Source organism: Ixodes scapularis, unplaced genomic scaffold (genome assembly GCF_016920785.2).
Source record: "Ixodes scapularis isolate PalLabHiFi unplaced genomic scaffold, ASM1692078v2 ptg000320l_1___fragment_1__unscaffolded, whole genome shotgun sequence".
NCBI lineage: Eukaryota > Metazoa > Arthropoda > Arachnida > Ixodida > Ixodidae > Ixodes > Ixodes scapularis.
Window position 1 is genome coordinate 260,217 of NW_024609961.1, and position 18,320 is coordinate 278,536.

The 18,320-nt window shown below is 47.6% G+C and overlaps 1 protein-coding gene and 1 long non-coding RNA gene across 3 annotated transcripts; one reads left to right on the forward strand and one right to left on the reverse strand.

Annotated features, from left to right (window-relative positions):
• Positions 1–1,730: 1,730 nt before the first annotated feature.
• On the forward strand, positions 1,731–2,847 carry LOC121834056. Of its 2 annotated transcripts, XR_006077036.1 has the most exons (4): positions 1,731–1,883; positions 2,423–2,611; positions 2,682–2,732; positions 2,806–2,847. It is a non-coding gene; the product is annotated as an uncharacterized LOC121834056 (long non-coding RNA). The 2 variants fall into 2 exon arrangements; XR_006077035.1 differs by having other exon boundaries at positions 1,731–2,611.
• A 5,446-nt stretch (positions 2,848–8,293) lies between these two features.
• On the reverse strand, positions 8,294–10,651 carry LOC120842790 (the record flags this gene model as incomplete). The annotated part of the gene is made up of 2 exons (XM_040213966.1): positions 8,294–8,683; positions 10,550–10,651. Coding segments are annotated over 2 exons (492 nt in total), but the record flags the coding sequence as incomplete, so codon positions are not given.
• Between the last annotated feature and the right edge of the window lie 7,669 nt (positions 10,652–18,320).

Genomic DNA, 18,320 nt, shown 5'->3' on the forward strand with positions numbered 1-18,320 from the left:
AATTGTCAAACGCTCCCCACATTCATCACACAGGGGTGGGGCTTCCCCCCTCAGCAGATGTTTGTGGGTGAGATAGGAGTGTCCAATTCTAAGACGACACAAAAGAACTTCAAGGCGGCGGGTTTTGTGGGATGCACTCTCCCATATACCAAGAGCTGGTTTAATCCTGTGAAGTTTGTTTTCGCATTCCAGACTCCACTCCGATTGCCATAGCCGGAAAACTGATGATTTCACCAAGGGCTCGGCGCTCGGCGTTTGGCGTAAGGATTATGTCGATCTTTCCGCTAGTCGCACTCTTCCACCATCATTTTAGATGAGTGTGATTGAAACATCACGTGTACCATATTTTCAGCCATCGAGAGTTACTCCAATGCAGTTATCAGGTTTGTTTTTCGCGACCACCGCCAGGGTATTATTTCCGGCTTCTGGTTGGTCACATTCGAATTTCTGAAGACGCCCTGGAACACGCCCAGCCCGCTTTCAGCCAATGGCGCCTCCGCATTTGTCTCCTATACTTCCCAACGAATGGCCAAACTCTCTACATATACGGCTCTGGGGGAAACGAGAGGAACAAAATGGCGGTGGAAGAGGGTGTGGGAAAGGGAAACAGGCAGTTGGCATCACTCTATGCGAAGTGCACATGAAGGCACTATAAGTTTTACTACCTTCTGTGGTGTAGTAAAAAAGGAGGCAACGTCTGAGACGTTGCCTCCTCTTTTACTACTTTCTGTTGTGTTCTCTTTTCTGCCCCAGTCTCAGGTTTACAATCATGTTCAACTTACACCAGCTCGCCCGCACTCTGACTATTTTTTCCCTAGTACAGCATTTCGTCATCTTCTGGGCCTCGCATTTGGCTCGGTGATACACACGCTCCTGCGACTTGGTGCCACGTGCCTTGCTCCGACGCCCTTATTGGGTCGCGAAAGCCGTAGCCTCCACAGTTTGTAGTATATGTGCTATATTTGGTGTCACTGCGGCAAACACCAAGTGAACACTTATTTGCATCAATTTCGCTCATAAGTAGCAAAAAAGATGAAAAAAAAACTCAGGCGGCTGTCAAGAGAGACAGCTACGAGGCGATCCTTCATAACCAGCTGAGCCAGGCCCACGAAAAAAATGCGAACACCGTTCGAGTTACCGTGAGTATGATGCAATTGTGCATTTGGGACAGAATGTAAGGGTGGAAGTGAGCTGGTGTATATTAAACATTTTGGTGAAAACCCAAGACTGAGGTAAACGACAGATGACGACTGGAGAATGTCTCGTTTTGAGACATTCTTCTTCTCTTTCCTTGTCGACGTTTGTCATTTACGTCAGCCTCGACTTTTCACCAAAGAGCAAAACATTTGGAATGACTAAAATTCTTGTTATCCTCTCCAATCCTAGAGGTCTGGCATTACCATACACTTTTATGCTCCAAAATTATGTTTAGATCAAAAGGCAGCCTGCTTCCACCAGCACGTCAAGCTCGGATGACTCGCTGGTTTCCAGCAATGAGCTCCAGGAAGCACGCAAAAAGGCAAAGTTCTGGAAGTCCCAAAGCAAGGAACTGCAGGAGGACAAGTTCCTGCAAGAGCAAGTCCGTGCACAGCAGGTACCCCTGGGATCCAAGATCTTTAGGTGCGAGTGGAAAACCTTTACAATTTTTTTTTTTTTTTATTGCCTATTTCGTTTTGGAAGTTGGTGTATTACAGGAAAGTTTCTATCTACAATCTTTTTGTTTGGGGGGACACTCCCGGGTAACGTGGCTGGTCTGCACCTATTCTATGCAATAGAAACATGATCGATTCTTATTATGCTCATTAAACGAATGAAACTTATTTAAACAGTGGAAGAGCTCCAGAGTAGGAGCCAAGTTCCAGCCGTGGACCATGGTAGTCTGAGTATGTACAGATATTCTGTTTATAGTTTAGGGGTTGTTTAGTTGGTAGATTTGCAATCATTAGATTTGATTAGTCAGATTTGTTGCATTGTTTACAAAAGCTTACAAGACCGGGGGAGAGAAAACCTATCATCCTGGAAAACCTAACGACCGATAACGCTGCTTGATGTTCTAGAGATGTGACACTGGCTTTGATGGCTTTAGAGAGCTAGCCTCAAAATGTTCCGAGCCTGTAAGCTAACCTAGCTGCTTTCACATATCAGCTGCTGCTTCTACAACACTGGTGCAAAGCGGTGAAGCGCTGCTGTAATGCGCAGTGTGCAAGCTTGCAAAGCAGTCGGGCTTTTGTGAAAGAGTCTGCCACCTCATTCAAAGTCACGCCCACCTACATGGTGTTTAAATTAACTAATCTTGTACTTCGATGGGGGTCGTTTGTAAGGTTTCCAAGAAATTTATTGCTGATCTACTATGTGATGGCGATTCCAAGGTTGGGAAACAATCACTTGGCTCACATTCTTGATGCTGTTTCTTTTAATACAGTACCAGAGACTGAAGGGCTCGCTGAACCCTGTTAAGCTGTGAAACTATGCCAAGCTCCTACATCCAAGGCAGCACCCACAGCAGGACGCAAGTTCGTTGAATGTATGAATCTCTGTGAATGTCAAATGTTATTTTTTGAATTTATAGCACACCCAGGGCTGCTTGTACCTCATCCCCAGGAAATGAAATGTGAGCCGACAATCATGCAGCCTTTTACATCTGAAACAAACCAACCTAAATGCACTGCATATATTTACAGCCAACAAAGGAGTCGTTCCACACGTTCCCCGGTCAAGCAGTGCTATGGCAGGTAAGTTGGCTGTGTGCGTATCTAGCTTTTCTATATGGAACCCTATCCTGCATTTACTCTGCATTGCTCTCAGGGCTGGCTGCACAAGTGCCTCACGTCAAAGTTCCTGCAGCAGGTGAGTTACCTCTTGATACTTTAGGAACATTGCCTTGCTATGAAATTTAATAACCTGGCATGAGCTCATGTGTTCCTGCTTGCATATGCATGGCTTCAGGAACAGCGGCTAATCATGTTAACTGAGCAACACAAATGTTTGACTGAATCCTGATTTCAGCATCACCTGGTGCATGCCTGGAGCAATTTTCACACGCTTGATGGTTCAGCAAGTACCTTTCTAGTTTTGTAAGGTGCATCAAGATAGGTTTGCGACAGAGAAGTAAACGGGTAAAATATCTGGTATATCCGTCAATTATTAGGTGGCGAGTTGAAGGATAACCTACTCTCATATTTCATTCAGGTAGCAAAACGTGATTGCTTATAGATTACTTATTTCTTTGGTCAGTGAATATTTCATGTTCTTTAAAAGGCAATCAATTTCTGTCACGATCCTTCTAGAACATGGTACGAGGGGGCGGAAGCACCCGCCGAGAAAAGACAACACGCAGCCTGGTTGTGAGGGTGGACGATGACTGACCGGAGCGGCATACGCTCTACGGTGTTTATTGGCGCGGTGACCAATGTTGCCTGCCGAGCTTGGAGGGGGTGCTACATAGTTGTTACACTCCTCCCCCCCCCCAGGTTGTGTTTTTAAAAACAAAATAAATACAAAAAGCACACGCCGACACCAACTCGGCGTCTGGTCGTGCAAAGTCCTGGCTGGTCGACGATGAAGGTTACCCCGGCGAGTAACGGTCAGGTGGCATCGCTGCCGTGTACTCCGCCTGGTCACTGGTGTCGACGGGCCAGGTGTGGCAACGCTGGGCATTGCCTGAACCGGTCGCGCTCCATCCGGTGGAGCCGCAGGGACCGGATTTGGGAGTGGAACCGGACCAACTGGTGCCACAGGACTGGCGACGCTAGTCGCCTCCGTGGTGGGTGGCGCTCCACTGGCCGAGACTGGTGCTGTCGTTGGTCGCCATGCGGGCTGGTCCTCCGAAGAGACGGCCGAGGGTGCAAGCCAGGTCCCGGAGCGAGGCCAGACATGGTCGGCGTGCCGGTGCCAGGTGGCCGGTCGGGAATGCGGACGAGTAGCAACGAGGCACTCGCTGGAGAAACCACATGTCCAGGAGACCAGGGTGGGCCAGGACGGAAGTTCCTGGCGTAGACCGACGCTCCCGGCTCCGGCAAAGGCCCGGGACAGCACCCTCGGTCAGCAGTCAGTCAGGAGCGCCGTGGACCGGAGGTCTGGATGCAAGACGTCCAAGGGTGTCTTGACCATCCGACCCAGCAGAAGCTCGTAGGGGGCACGGCCAGTGACCTCATGGGGTGTGGTCCGGTACTGGAACAGTACCCGGGCCACCTGCGTCCGGAAATCCCCGGGCTGGCTCTTCTTAAAGGGGCCCTGCAATCATATTTAAGCGTTTACCTTTTTTGCGGTTTCCACGTCTCTTGGGTGGTTCGGACAAGCCAGCGGGCACGGAGAGACTAATTAAATATCAGCGCGCCATATTTTAACCGGACGACGTGGAAACCACCTCCACCGACGAGGGCGACCCGCGGTACCGAAAGCGCGCAAAATGTGACGTCTTTGGTCCTAGGCTTTCTACTGGTCAAAGCTGCTAAAAGCTTTTTCGTAGTCGAAATGCAAAATATAAGTGGCCGCGAACCGTTTCAGTTATTTATGAAAGGAGTTTTTGTTCAGTATTTTTGATCAGAAAAGAAACAAATGCAGTTTATAAAGTATGGAAACAAGAAAAGACCCGTCCACATACCCGCCACCAAGCGGTGGAAAAAACGGCGCATACTAGAAAGAACTAGTGGGATGAGGCTACGACGAACGGCCAGCGTAGAAAAGTCCCGGATGTACGCGGCGGTGCTGCGGTCGTATACCGGCTTGACGATCCGACCGGTTCCGAGCGTTCCGAAGGCCTTCGGCGCGGGCCCTGCTGGCGATTTGGCCATTTGGCGGCATGGCAGCGCGAAGTGGCTTCCGTTCTGAACTGATCTTTACCTCGTGTTTGCTTTCGTTTGTGGCCAATAAAATGTTATGCCGAAATAGTCCTTAATCGTGCAGCAAATGCAATTCGAGCCACCCCGGCCGCCCGCTTCATAGAGCCTATCCAACACATGCTTCAGTGGCGCCCTCTCGAGCCGTCGACCCGGAGTGCGGCAACCCTGAACGCTCGATGAGCTCACTACCCCTCCTCTAGTTCACGGCCACTCAAGCCAGGACCTACGACGTCATGAAGGAGGTTCTTTTTTGCTTGTTTTTGTAATTCTAATTCGCCTATAACTTTTAAAATAAAGCAAAATTTGAGAAAAGAAAAGTTTGATTAAGTAACTACGTTCAGTGCGCTCAGGTTCGGTGAAAATTAAAACCAGTCAAAAAGCCATTGCAGGGCCCCTTTAAGCTTGTTCTTGATGGTCTGTACCACCCGCTCGGCTGCACCATTGGAAGCCGGGTGGTACGGTGGAACCGGCATCCGGCGGATTCCATTCTTCTGCAGCGAGTCCAGGTACTCGGCGCTGGCGAAAACGGGACCATTGTCGCACACAATAATGTCCGGCAATCCCTGCGCCGCGAAGACCTGCCGCAGCGCCGCAATGGTCGCACTTGCCGATGGAGTAGTGACTGGCAGTGCCTCCTCCCACTTGGAGAAGGCGTCCACTACCACCAGACGTGCAAGGCCATTGAAGGGTCCCGCAAAATCAACATGCAGGCGGGACCAGTGCCTCTGGGGGAACGGCCAGGGGGTGATCTCCACGTGGCGCGAGGCTCGCCGATTCTCCTGGCTGACCTGGCAGCCTTGCACCTGGTGCGCGATGTCATGGTCCAGGCCAGGCCACCAAACGTGCGACCGTGCCACCATCTTTGTCTTTTCCATGCCAGGATACCCCGCATGCAGCAACTGCAGGACCTTGGCCCGGAGACTTTGTGGAATCACCACCCTGGAACCCCACAGCAGGCAGCTCTGCTCCAAGCTCAGCTCGGCGGCCTTCTGACTGTACGCCTGGTGACACAGCTCCTCCCCTCGGGACACCGCCTTGACCACCTGCGACAGGACCGGGTCCCGGCTGGTTGCCTGTGCCACCGCAGTCCTGGTGAGAACCCCCGAGTAGGCCCGCTTCAGCAGGAAAACATCAGCTGGCTCTGGAACAGCAGCAGGCACCTCCAGCACGGACAGGTGGCTCAGGGCGTCGGCCGGTCCCAGGTCCTTCCCAGGGCGGCAGACCAGCCTGTAGTTGTAGGCCGCCAGCGTCAAGGCCCAGCGTACCACGCGAGGCAAGGCTTGCACTGGCACTGCCTTGTCAGGCACCAGCAGCGGCTTGTGGTCCGTGACTGCCTCGAATTTCCGGCCCCACAGATACTGGTGGAAGCGCTCGATTTCGAAGATGAGCGCCTGGCCTTCCCTGTTGAGCTGGCTGTAGTGTTGCTCTGCCGCATGACGTCGACAAGAAGCAAACGCCACAAGGCGTTCCTGACCATTCTGACCCCGGTGCAACAGGACGGCTCCTACCCCGTACGGCGACGCATCTACGGTGAGGACCACAGGCTTGGCCGGATCGAAGTGCACCAGCACTGGAGCCTTGATAACCAACTCCTTACTGTGCTGGAAGGCCAAGTCCTGCTCCTTCTCCCAGGCCCACTGCTGACCATCACGAGGCAGGCGATGCAGCGGCTCCAGATGCGTCGACAGGTTGGGCAGGAACCTCCTGTAGAAGTTGATTATGCCGAGGTAGCTCTGAAGCTCCTTCTTGCTCTTGGGCTTCGGCGCCTTGAGCACGGCCTCAATCTTGCGGGGTGCCGGGGCCAGGCCAGCCTGGGAGATGACATGTCCCAGGTTTAATTAAGGAATTAAGGACGGTTTAATTAAGGAAATTATTTCTAAAAAATGTTGCCAGCTACAGGAGACACAAGGGCATAAGTGTAAATTGAGAGAGAGCTACTTCATTGGGTAAATGGATTAATAAATTGTTTCACTGCTGTTAGTGGCCATATAACAATCACCGTTTCTACCTAAATAACTAACTTATAGTTATGTTGGTAATTATCACTTTACCCTCATGCCCTGACATCTGCTATTGTTTGTAATACTATCCCGAATGCACAATTTTCTTCTAGTTCAAGTGTTTCATGTTTTGACTTCTCCAGTATTGGAACTCCCTATATATGTATGGGTACAGTAGTTATTCACGACTATGCCCTAGCAGATGACAGTTGCAAGAATGACCACATATTGATTAAATTGTGCTTTGGACATAACCACAGTCATGTACTTTCAATTTGCTTTTCAGACAACCAGGCAGTGGCAGCCCTCCAGTTCCTCTGCTGCAACGTAAAGGAGCCTCATGCCTTCAAGCAAATCTTCTTAAACTAAGATGTAAGTGTTGCTAAACTTCCTTACTGTTCTATGGTTTTTGAACCTAAAGGACACAGAGGGTGACTTTTTTCAATGGCGAATGGAATTTAAAAAGCTCGGCTCACTGTGCAGTAGATGCTGCCTTCGCTGTACTTTCTTAGTGTGGCGGATAGCCATAAGAGATTGTTGGGTAATTAACCGAAAATATGTCCCATAACTTTTTCATTACTGCCTTTATGGTCTACGCTGTAATTGCACTCGGAGCTTCACTAGAACCCCGTTTCCTTGCAAATCGCGAGTGTTCGCAGATCTGGAGCGTCGAGCGGCCGGTCTCTGTGGCCGAGAGCAGAGCAAGGTCCGCCAGCACCGCCACTGTGTGCCAGGTTCCACAGTTCCCAAAGTTCTTGTCAGCCCACTGAGCCTACCGTCAGCCCCACGATCAACACAAAAAGCTGTCTCTGTTGAGGCAGGCATGCACAGCTTAAATTTACCGCTTGAACTTAACAGGGAATTGATCAGCGTACCTAAGCATATCCCCAAGTATGTAGTGCAAAGACTCCACCCGCGTCGATTGCAATTCCAGCTGGTTGGCTTCGGCGGGAGCGGTGGCCCTACTCAGTATCGCTTCGTCTCTCGAACAGCTCGTTGCGAGACTTGCAGTGATGTCATATGCTGTTATAGCTTTCTCTCGTGAAGCACCACTCAAGAAATTGATGTGATAGCTGTCATCGCGGTGAATTGAACGTTAGCACAAACATCGAAACCCCAATGCTGTCATAGAGTAGAGGCCAAACTTCACCCATGCGAGCTGGCATTCAATCGCTGCGCCAGCGAACTCCTCCCGATTGCTCAGCACTGACCGCCACTTTCGACAGATCAGTTGAAGCGGCTCGGTGATTGCACTGTCGGCTTCAGATCCGCAAGGGGCACGTGGAGAATAGTAGTAGTAGATTGGGGTTTTGTAGCGCAAAAGCAACTAAGGCTATGATGTACCAAGAAATGGTACTATTGCAGAAGAGGATATCGGAGAAGAGCTTTAGTAGCTGGTAATTGAAAAAAAAATGTATAAAATAGGAGCAGGACCTTACATTATAAATAATGCTACAATTTGTGTAAAAAATCAACGCTTTTTAAAAACTTACAAACCTGGGTGGATGGGAGTAGTGGCTCATTCCCAAGTAACACGCATAGGTGTAAAGGAACATGCTCTTTGTACAGTTGTGAAAAGTAGTGGAGGTTTTTTTCATCATAAGCAGGATATTCTAGGAGGATATGTAAGACACTCAATGGTTCCTGGCAATGTCCACATTCAGGAGGGTCCTCACCGCGTAAGAGGTGTCCGTGCGTGAGCCGCGTGTGTGCAATGCGTAGTCGACAAAGGACTACCTCATAAAACCTGTCTCTGTGCCTAGCACTCTGCCACTTACTAAGAAAAGGCGTAATCATGTGCAGTTTGTTTGACACCTTTAGGCTCCATTCTGATTGCCACTGAGCTTTAAAGGGACCATGAAATGACCTTTTTACTTTTTCCAGATAACTTTTACATTAAACCGTCAATGTTCACTGAATGCCGAACAGGCATCCGTTTTCGTCTCGGTTTATTAACTTTTACACAAAAAATTATTGAAATATCGACTTTTTCATTCTCTCCAACTGACCGCAAAAGAAGCCGTGACGTAGACCGTTTCCGGAACCGGAAGTTCTCTCGGCAGTAGGAGAATGGGAGTGTTAGCGGCAACGAGTTGGGGTGCGCCGGTAGGTTTTACTGCGCTGATGTCACCGACGTATTTCCTGAATCGGCTCCTCTCATCGCCGCATCGCAGCTGAGCGAAATTCAATGAGATATGTTGCGCTACAGCGACAGCATGGGACTAGTCCCATACGCCGGTATGCCTGTTGGGAAGTGCGGCGAGTCTTGTCACCACCCCGTCATTGTTGGCAGAAGGGCCGGCCCGTGTCAGTCGTTTGCAAAGCGACGTAGATGGCGTTTTTCGCGGCCTCGGAGATGCAGGAGCGAGCCGACGTTAAAAAAGATACGTTTGAACTACGAGTGTCAGCAAGAGCCACGTAAATACCTGCTTACACTCGGAGCGGACGCGCGCGCTTGATGGAAGTCTTGTATTCGCGCTGTTGGTAAGCGCTTCGGGACCGTTCTTTTACGATTGCAACTCGATACTAGGGAGTTTTAGTAGATCGTTTTCAAAGGCCCGCTACCGCTACGAGCGCGCGCTTCAGAGCATGCATCGAAGTGGCAGCGCGAGCTCCCGCTACGATTAGCGTGGCCTGAAAACACGATCTACTAAAACTCTCTACTGACGCGACACTCGGCAAAGAAAGGTTGGACCGGGGTCGACAGTGACGTGCAGTCTGTCAGAATAAAAATGGCATACCAATAACAAAGTGTACATACCGTGTTACGAAGGCAATCCATACGGCGTTTATTTCAGCTCTATATCACACAAAACAAGAAGATAGAATCGACGAGAGTCCCTTTTCGACGAGTGTTCGTCAACACTGCCTCGGAAAACAAGGGGAAGAGATTGACCTCCTCACCTCAATCTAGAATTGAGGTCAGTAATCAAACTATAATAAGGGAAGGGTCCACAAGGGTCGCGCGGGCATATTCCATTTAGCACGCCAGCCGGTCGTAGGCAGACGGTCTTGCGACGAAGCAACGCAGCGCCGAGTCGGAATGCCTGCTAGGCCTATACGCTTCGTCGGAGTCGGTGAATCCAGCGTTCTTGTTCGTCGTGGTCTGTTTTAAGTACTGTTTTCTTGCTGCTTGAAGTCGGCACGCGCGGGAAGAACACGTAGAAAAATAAACGTTCAGTCAGTCAGTTTTAAGAGGAAGGAAAACAAAGAAAATAAATGTTCGTCGGTCGCCGTCACCCAAGTAACTGGCGGCCCTGCCCTACTGCGCACGCGCAGTAGTTGCTTCGTTTACCACACGATAGATGGCGCTTGGCTCTCAGCAGTATCAAATTTGGCAATTTTCGCCACACATCTCTAATTATGCTACAAAATGTGGATCTGAATATTATTTAACAAAACTTTTAGGAAACATTCGCCGGCTATTTATTGTTTACGATCGCGGTGCTGGTGAGGTAGGCTCTTACCCAATAGGCGATGTGGATTCGGCTGACGTGCACCGATTCTGCGTATGCATCGTAGTGAACAGGCGAAGGAAGGAAGGCGCAAAAGAGTCCAGTTTTCTTTTAAAAGTTCTATAGCAAATAATTTTTTTGGGCTCCCTATTTTTGTGTTTTTGTGTTTCTTTTCACACCTTTTACGACGTGCGGTGGATGAAACTCGATTTTAAAATCATTTCATGGTCCCTTTAACATGGTATTTGATTAGGGCACAGTAATCTCTATATGGGATGCAACTGATGTCTACAGCACGGGTGCCAGAAGTGCCCGCAGCACGATCTACCTCATCATTCCCTGGGATTTCGACATGGCTCGGTACCCAGCAGATTAGAACATTACATCCTTTCCTCGTTGCTGCTACTATTTTGTTTTGTAATAAAACAACGAGGGCATTCTTTGGAATTTCAAGCAACGTCAGAGCCCGCAAAGCACTCAGCGAATCTGTATACATAACTGACCGAGAGTTACTTGTTTGGATAATATGATCTACTGCAAGCAGAAGGCCTTGCAGTTCAGCAGTGAAAACAGTAGCGGACGAATTCAGCCTACGAACAGTTCTTACTGCAGGGCCAATCATAGCACAGCCAACAAATGATCCAGTTTTTGTACCGTCTGTGTAGCAGTGGGAATGAAAATCATGTTTCTTGAGGAGTTCGTAAAATTCTTGTCACATGACCTCAGTTGGAGTTTCCTTCTTATTAAACTTCGTTAGTGAAAAATCACACCGTATGCAGTTAAAATCCCATGGTCCCACCGACCTTGCAACTGTAGCAACTGGGAGCTTACTGTCTATCCCAACTGACTCTGTCAAATTCCGGTTTCTAATCGCGAATGGAGATATAATGCTAGGCTTGTTTTCTAATGTCTTCTGGTATTTAGTGTTCTCCACAGCCTCCCGGGCTGGATGCTGAGCGACTGAGCGTATCCTTAACGAATACATAAACCCTAGGGAGAAACGCCGTCTGTCAAGGGACATCTCATTTCCCTCGGCATAGAGACTGAGCACAGGTGACGTTCTGAAGGCTCCAATTGCTAAACGAAGTCCCTGATGATGGATGGGGTCCAGGGGCACGTGGCGAGATCGCTCATATTTCGCAAGGGATACAGGAACCCGCTTGCCGAGTGCTTCAGATTCACAAGGAAAAGAAGCCATAAGTGCAGTAATGCATTAAAACTTTGAGCGCTGAAGGGCGGCACAGTGCTCAAATATGTGCAATTTATTCATGACAATTTGTGTCATGGGAGCACCACTCTTACAAGCACCACATCAGTCTTACGAACATCTCTTCGTGCATTTTATATCTGTATCAGAAAGGTGATACATTCTTGATGAAAATTTCTACGCCAGTAGCTTTTATTGTAAATAGTGTAAATTGGTTTAGCTTTCCTTGGCATGTAACTGTAACATGAAACATAAAGCCACAAACTAAGCATTAATTAATTGTAGTTAATTACCCAATGGTCCACCGGCCATCTGAACATGTAATGTCTAAAAAAAGTGAAGATAATATCATCTTAACAGCGTGTCTTTTTTCTCAAAGTATAAAAGTAAAGTGCTTTGCTTTTTTTTTTTTTTTGAACGCCCCGACTATGAAATGCATCAGTAGACAATAAGAATAAATTTTAGTGGTAACATAATAAACTCATTCTCATTAAGATCTATCGCTTACTTGCAATTTTATAGCTTTTTATTCTGCAACTGCCAATTCTGTTATGTCTGCAGGAGAGAACTATACCAGTGGTGCCGTGCATCACGTATGCTGGAGAAGATCTGGAGGCGGCAGAGCTGATGAGTCTCCACGCGGATCAGCCGAGGCTGTTCGATGTAGCGGATGCTGAGGAGGGCAGAGTCGCACCATGGCAGCTTACTGGCTATTTGGAATAGAATATGACAAGAAAGTCTACAACACAGCATGTCTTCTCGAAAGACTTGGCCACAAGGTGGCTTACTCCCCACTCCGAGCAGAGGCGATTAAGCTACTGAACAAAATAGCATAAACCAGAACCTTGATAGAAAAATAAAAAGTGAACCAGGCATGTTTCGACTCATTTGCAGTCATTTTTCCATGCACTATTGCGACTTTTTTTACTAGCGTTTCTGACAGCGGTAAACCTCTAAAGAGGCTGTACCACTGCAGTCATAACACCCTAATAAAAAGGTGCAGTGTGGTATCACAGCTTTATTTAAAGGTGTTTGGAATAACACCCTTCTTTAAGGGTGTTAGGAATAACGCCCTTTTTAGGGCGTTTTGCTACACCAACATGAGTGTTAGTTATAGGACAAGCCATATACACCTTCAAAGGTGTTACAATGATTAGTGTGTAGAGGGGTGCGCTACAACTTCCTGATATAACCAAACAGAATCATAGCCAAAGCAAATCCGTTCCGTAATCCGGAGCATAAATGTGTAAATACCGCACTCTATGAATGTTTTATTGCAGAATGGCACCCTGTCTGACACCCGATGAGCGAAGAGCTATTGGTTTAATGGGGCCTACCATGACTCAGAGAAATATGCCAGTCCATGGGGCGCCCCACGGCTACAGTTAGCAGAGTTCTGCAAGCTTATTACCGAGAGGGCCACATAGCTGATCTGCGTAGTGGGCGAGAAAGGGCGAAGCCGACGGAAGAGGACAAGTTGATTGTCGCAGCGTGCGTCATAGACCCTTTCTTGAGCGCGCGAGAGATAAGGGACGAACTTGATCTAGAAAATGTCAGTGTCTCAACCATTCGGAAAATGCTCCATGGAGCAAGTATCCACAGCAGGATCGCTGCACAAGAGTCTCCTAAACGACAGGTACCGCAAACAGCGCATGGAGTCTGCGTCTGTCGTCGAGTCCAGGTGCTCGAAGAAGTGGCGCAGTGTGTTCACAGATGAGGCGTCATTCTGCACACGCTGGGACCAGCAGTAGAGGGTGTGGCGCCCATACGCATGAAGGTAAGTTTTTGTAATTCCCGATTTCAGGACAATATTTTTGTTCCTTACTCTGGTATTAGGAGGGCTACATGAGTATTAGGAGGGCTACAGGACGTGAGTTCCAGCGGGCGAACGTGCGTTCACGTGTGGGGCGAAATCAGCCATGACGGCCTCGGTCCCCGGCACAAGATATGTGGAGGGATGACGTCAGAAAGTTATTCGGATATCGTGGAGCAAGTCTCCACATGTTGTGGATGGGCCTTATGCAGATGGCATGCTTCTAATCCTGCAGGACGGTGCAGCTATCCACACGGCGAGATCAGTCCCCCACCTCCTCGACAGCTTGGGGGTCGTGAGGCTCGACTGGCCAGCGAGGTCTCCAGACCTTAATATAATTAAAAATGTCTGGCGTAAGATGAAGAAAACTCCAAGAAGCGAGGGCTTGAAAAGGCGACCTCAGAACAGCTATGGGAAGCCTTGAAACACAAATGGGAAAACTTGCGCCAAAATCGACACTTCGTTTACGCTTTGTATGACTCGATTCCGACGAGGATCGCCGGCCTGAAAGTGGCTCAATGCGGTCCTATCCGCTACTGAATCACGTGCCACATCACATGCATCATGAATACGTGAAATTATTTTCTCTCGAGATCTTTCTTTTCCTTCATCACATTATTCTTATTGTTTTGCTTTAAATCAAAGCCAGCTGGATTAAAATATTTGCATGAAAACCCACGGGTCTTGTGATATGCTAAATATTGGAAGATTCATTCACACCTGAAATATTTCAGTTGGTAGCGTGAGTAGGAGCTTGGTGCTGCTTGCACAAGTGGCAGGAAAGCTTTAAGGAACGCAATAACTTTTGTGCCCGACCCATGTCCATTACTGCGAAATCACAAGCCGCAAAGCCAGTTTTATGTGCGAGCTGCGAACCACGTCCCCTAATATGACGTGTAATTAATACTTACATCCTGTATAAAAAGGTACCCAAAAATAAAGAAGTCCTATCATAATTGCAACCTGACACTAAGGATAGTAAGAATTGTTTATTTTATTTGAGTGATGAAGGATGAACGTGCCACGCTATTAGCAGCAAGAGTAAAACCAGGTGCCTAAGTGAAGTTTTTGAGAAATAAATATAGTTGCATAGCTAAGCAAAAAATCACGTTATATAAAGCCATGGTCCCTAGTTATGAATGCCATTGGGATCCATCAGAAGGCGATGAATGACATTACTCAAAGCGGTAGGCCTCCGGGCCTACCGCTTCGAATAATATTCCGGTTTTAAGTATGCCATAAGCTGTGGTTAGTAACTTGGTAATGTGGGCACGATTTCATAATCACTCTAGTCAACTGGTTCAACACAGTTGAATAAGTTCCCATGTGAAACCTCTCTTTTCTTTTTTTTAAAAAAAAAAAAAGAAAAAAAAAGAAGTGCAAAAACCGAAACTAGGCCAACATTTGTACGAAAAAGAGAAGACAAGCGGCCGTGGTACAGGGCTATAACCGGGCTCAAAGTTAATATGATAAGCGAACATTAACATTTATCATAATTTATTTTTAAACACAGATGGCTCATTGGAAGAAAAAAGAAAAGATTAACCTTCCCAAAAAAATTAAGCACTGCGTCAGTTTCGAATTCACTGAGAAACTAAAAAGAAAACAATTATATGTACGATTCAAATATGTGAAAACTGGTTTTAATAATATGCAAAGTAGGAATCTAGATAGAATCCTGCTTTGAATTGTTCCAACCAATGTGCTAACGTTGCCTCGTGTAAAAATAATAATCCCGATTCGCAATCCTTGCTGAGCCAAGGTACAATCGATTCACATGTTTTGTTGCGTTCGCACCGGCTGTGCATAACAACAAGGAGAGTTCCATTGGTTTTCTCCTCCGTGGCCGCCAGTGGTCAACATGGCCAGCCCTAGGACGCCAAAACGAAGAAAACGGTATCTAGACTGTGATGAAGACTTTATACTTCCTCGGTCGACGCAATGTCTGCATGACAAAAACAAGCGGGAGACTGTGTCGAAAAATTCCCCGTCAAATCAACAGGCAGTTAGCGAACCACCACCGGAACCCGCGTGTCCTGGACACAGCGACGAGCCTCCTACTTCCCCGGATAGCTCCTTGGGTAGCTCCAGTAGGAGGTCATCGTGCAGTTCGCCTTCTGACGAAGAGCTTGAAAAACCAAGCCAATTCTACCAGCCACTCTGACGAATAGCCTTCGGATGTAGATGATGTCAGTGACACCGAAGGGAGCACTTAGGTGGAGAGAGGGGAGGCGGAAGAAGGCACCCGTTCCTCTCCTTTCTTGCTCAATGACGATAATCGCCTTCAACGATGCCTCGCGGAGTTCGGCAGCGCCATTCTGCCGCACTCTACTACAACTAAAGCGGCTGCCATCGCTATGTTGATGTCTATAGCAAGTGCCACAGGGTGACCTGGACTCTGAGCATTTCCTAGAGCCGTGAGCCGTCACTCCGCTGTACGGAGTGACGGCTCATGTTCCACCACGGAGCAAGTACTTGTTTTGGAAGCTGTGGTGTTCGAGGACCCTTGCAGTAGCCAGAAAATACTTGTACTGTGAAAGCTGTACCGGACTGCTCGAAAGCAGTCTGGTGCAGCTTTCGAGCTACTACAGGGTTGGCATGTGCTGCGTGCGAACTTTCATATGATTAGGGAGGTGGTCATGAAGGCTGGTTTATACTTTACGCCTCTAGATATTGGTGAGCAGCTGAAGCACGAAATTTCAAAGTAGAAGAAAGAGCTGAGCAAAAACATGAAAAATATTGAAGAATCCTTGTTACAACCAGAGGTAACAGATGTGACGAGTGCATCCAGATACAAGGGCCTAAGCGAGGATGGTGTCAAAAAGTGAAACCTGACGCTGATCATCAACACGGACGGGAGCCCATCATTCCAGACATCGCGCTCGTCGATTTGGCCCATCCAGCTCAGCGTCAACGAGCTACCACCACAGAAAAGATTTGCTAGTACCACATTATCAGGCCTGTGGTTTGGACAGAAGCATCCAAACATGTCAATATTCATAAAGATGTTCGCTGGAAGTGTAGTTTCCATACCAACCATCGAGTAGAGCTACGAGGGTGAAGGCTACTCCTCAAAGGTAGATTATCGGCTGCACAGCTGACGCTCCCGCTCGTGCCGCACTGCAGAACCATATTACTTATGCTGGCTACCTTGGCTCTCCGTAGGGCCTCATCAAGGGGAAACACGAATGAGGTCAGTATGCCACTTCTGAAGAAGTTATATGGCTTTAGAACGGATGTTGTGCTTTTTATAAGTAATATTTACATACTTGTGTTCCAAGTATGCTGTTTGTTTGTTTGTTGGTGTTTTATGGCGCAAGGGCAACACGAGGGCCAAATAGCGCCAAGATCCTGTTTAGCTGATTTAATATGTAGTATGTTAGTGCTTATGGGTAAAACTAATGTGCTATGTTTAGCTAATATACAAATGGGTAATAAGGCCTATAGAGTGTAAAGGGCTCCAAAAATTCATGTATACTAGAGAAGTGACTTGAGGCCACTTTTTTGAAGGAACGTGAATAAGTCTTTGAGTGGAATCTGAGGTTCAGGACCTAACACCAAACACGGATGAAATGGAATGTTTAATCTTCTTAGTGGTGCTAAAAGTGGTTTAAGGAAAGGTTCCAGCTTCCTGCAAACAAACAGATGCATTACTGTAAGGTCTGAGTCACATATTTCGCAGGTAGGAGGTTCATTGCCCATTAAGAGATGTGAGTGTGTTAAGCGTGTATGTCCAATGCGCAGTCGTGTTAACAATACACTGTCATGACGCGAGAGGTGACGATGGTCCTGAAATTTATCTGTAGTAGGGTGAAGGGTATGAAGCTTGTTACCTTCACATTTCTTCCATTGCCGCAACCATTTTGTCGCGACACTCTTGGACATCTCACGGCGAATGTCACTTAAGGGCAAAGGCATCTGTGTTCTGTCTTCGAACGGACCTTGTCGGGCAGTTTTGTCGGCAAGCTCATTTCCAGTGATGCCACTATGCCCTGGAACCCAGAGGAACCGAACGTGTCCGCCTATTGACTGGATTTCTCGTAACAGCGTATGAATATCTACAATAAACGGGTGTTTCTTAGGCTTTATAGCACAGATGGACATAAGTGCACTTAAAGAGTCGGAGCATATCAGTGATTTCTTGATCCGGGACTTTCTGATGTGCTTAAGCGAAGCAATAATCGCATATAATTCAGATGTGAAGACAGATGCAATTGGAGACAACTGGAAAGCATTTCTGGTGGTCCCAGAAACAAAGGCCGCTCCAACAGCATCGCCCATTTTAGAACCATCAGTGTAAAATGCCCGGTAGTCCTTGAACTCTAAGAATTTCTAAAAAACACTGTTGGTACACCAGAGGCGCAGTACATGGCTTTTGGAACTTAGTTAACCGCAGATCACAGGAAATGCTTGGGTCATACCAAGGGGGGAGTGGTGGACGAAAAGTTGAAACCTTGCTTATTGAAAACCTAGTGTCCGACAAAACTTGCTGCACAAGAATTCCAAATGGTTGGGCGACTGATGGGCGTCGAGCAAACAGCTCAGTGAAAGATGGGGCTAGGACATGAGTGCAGGCTGGATTGTCCTTGTACATTGAAATTCTACCTGCATAAAATAGACCTAGCAATTCTCTCCTAAGACATAGGGGCTGTTCATGGGCTGTTATGTATAGGCTCTCCACTGGTGATGTTCGAAAAGCTCCTGTGCACAAACGAATTGCCTGGTGATAAACAGGATCAAGCTGTCGAATTGTGCTTTGTCTAGCCGATCCATAAACAAAGCTACCATAATCCAGTTTTGAACGCACTGTAGCCCGGTAAATATGCAGAAGAGACTCCACGTGTCCTCCCCAAGATGTGTGTGCAAGCACTTTAAGAATATTTAGGTTTTTTAGGCAGTTTTTGCGAAGATGGGCAATATGCTCTCCAAATGTCAGTTTTCGGTCAAAAATGACTCCAAGAAATTTTTGAGAGTCCTTACAAGTAAGTTGTGTACCATTTAGTG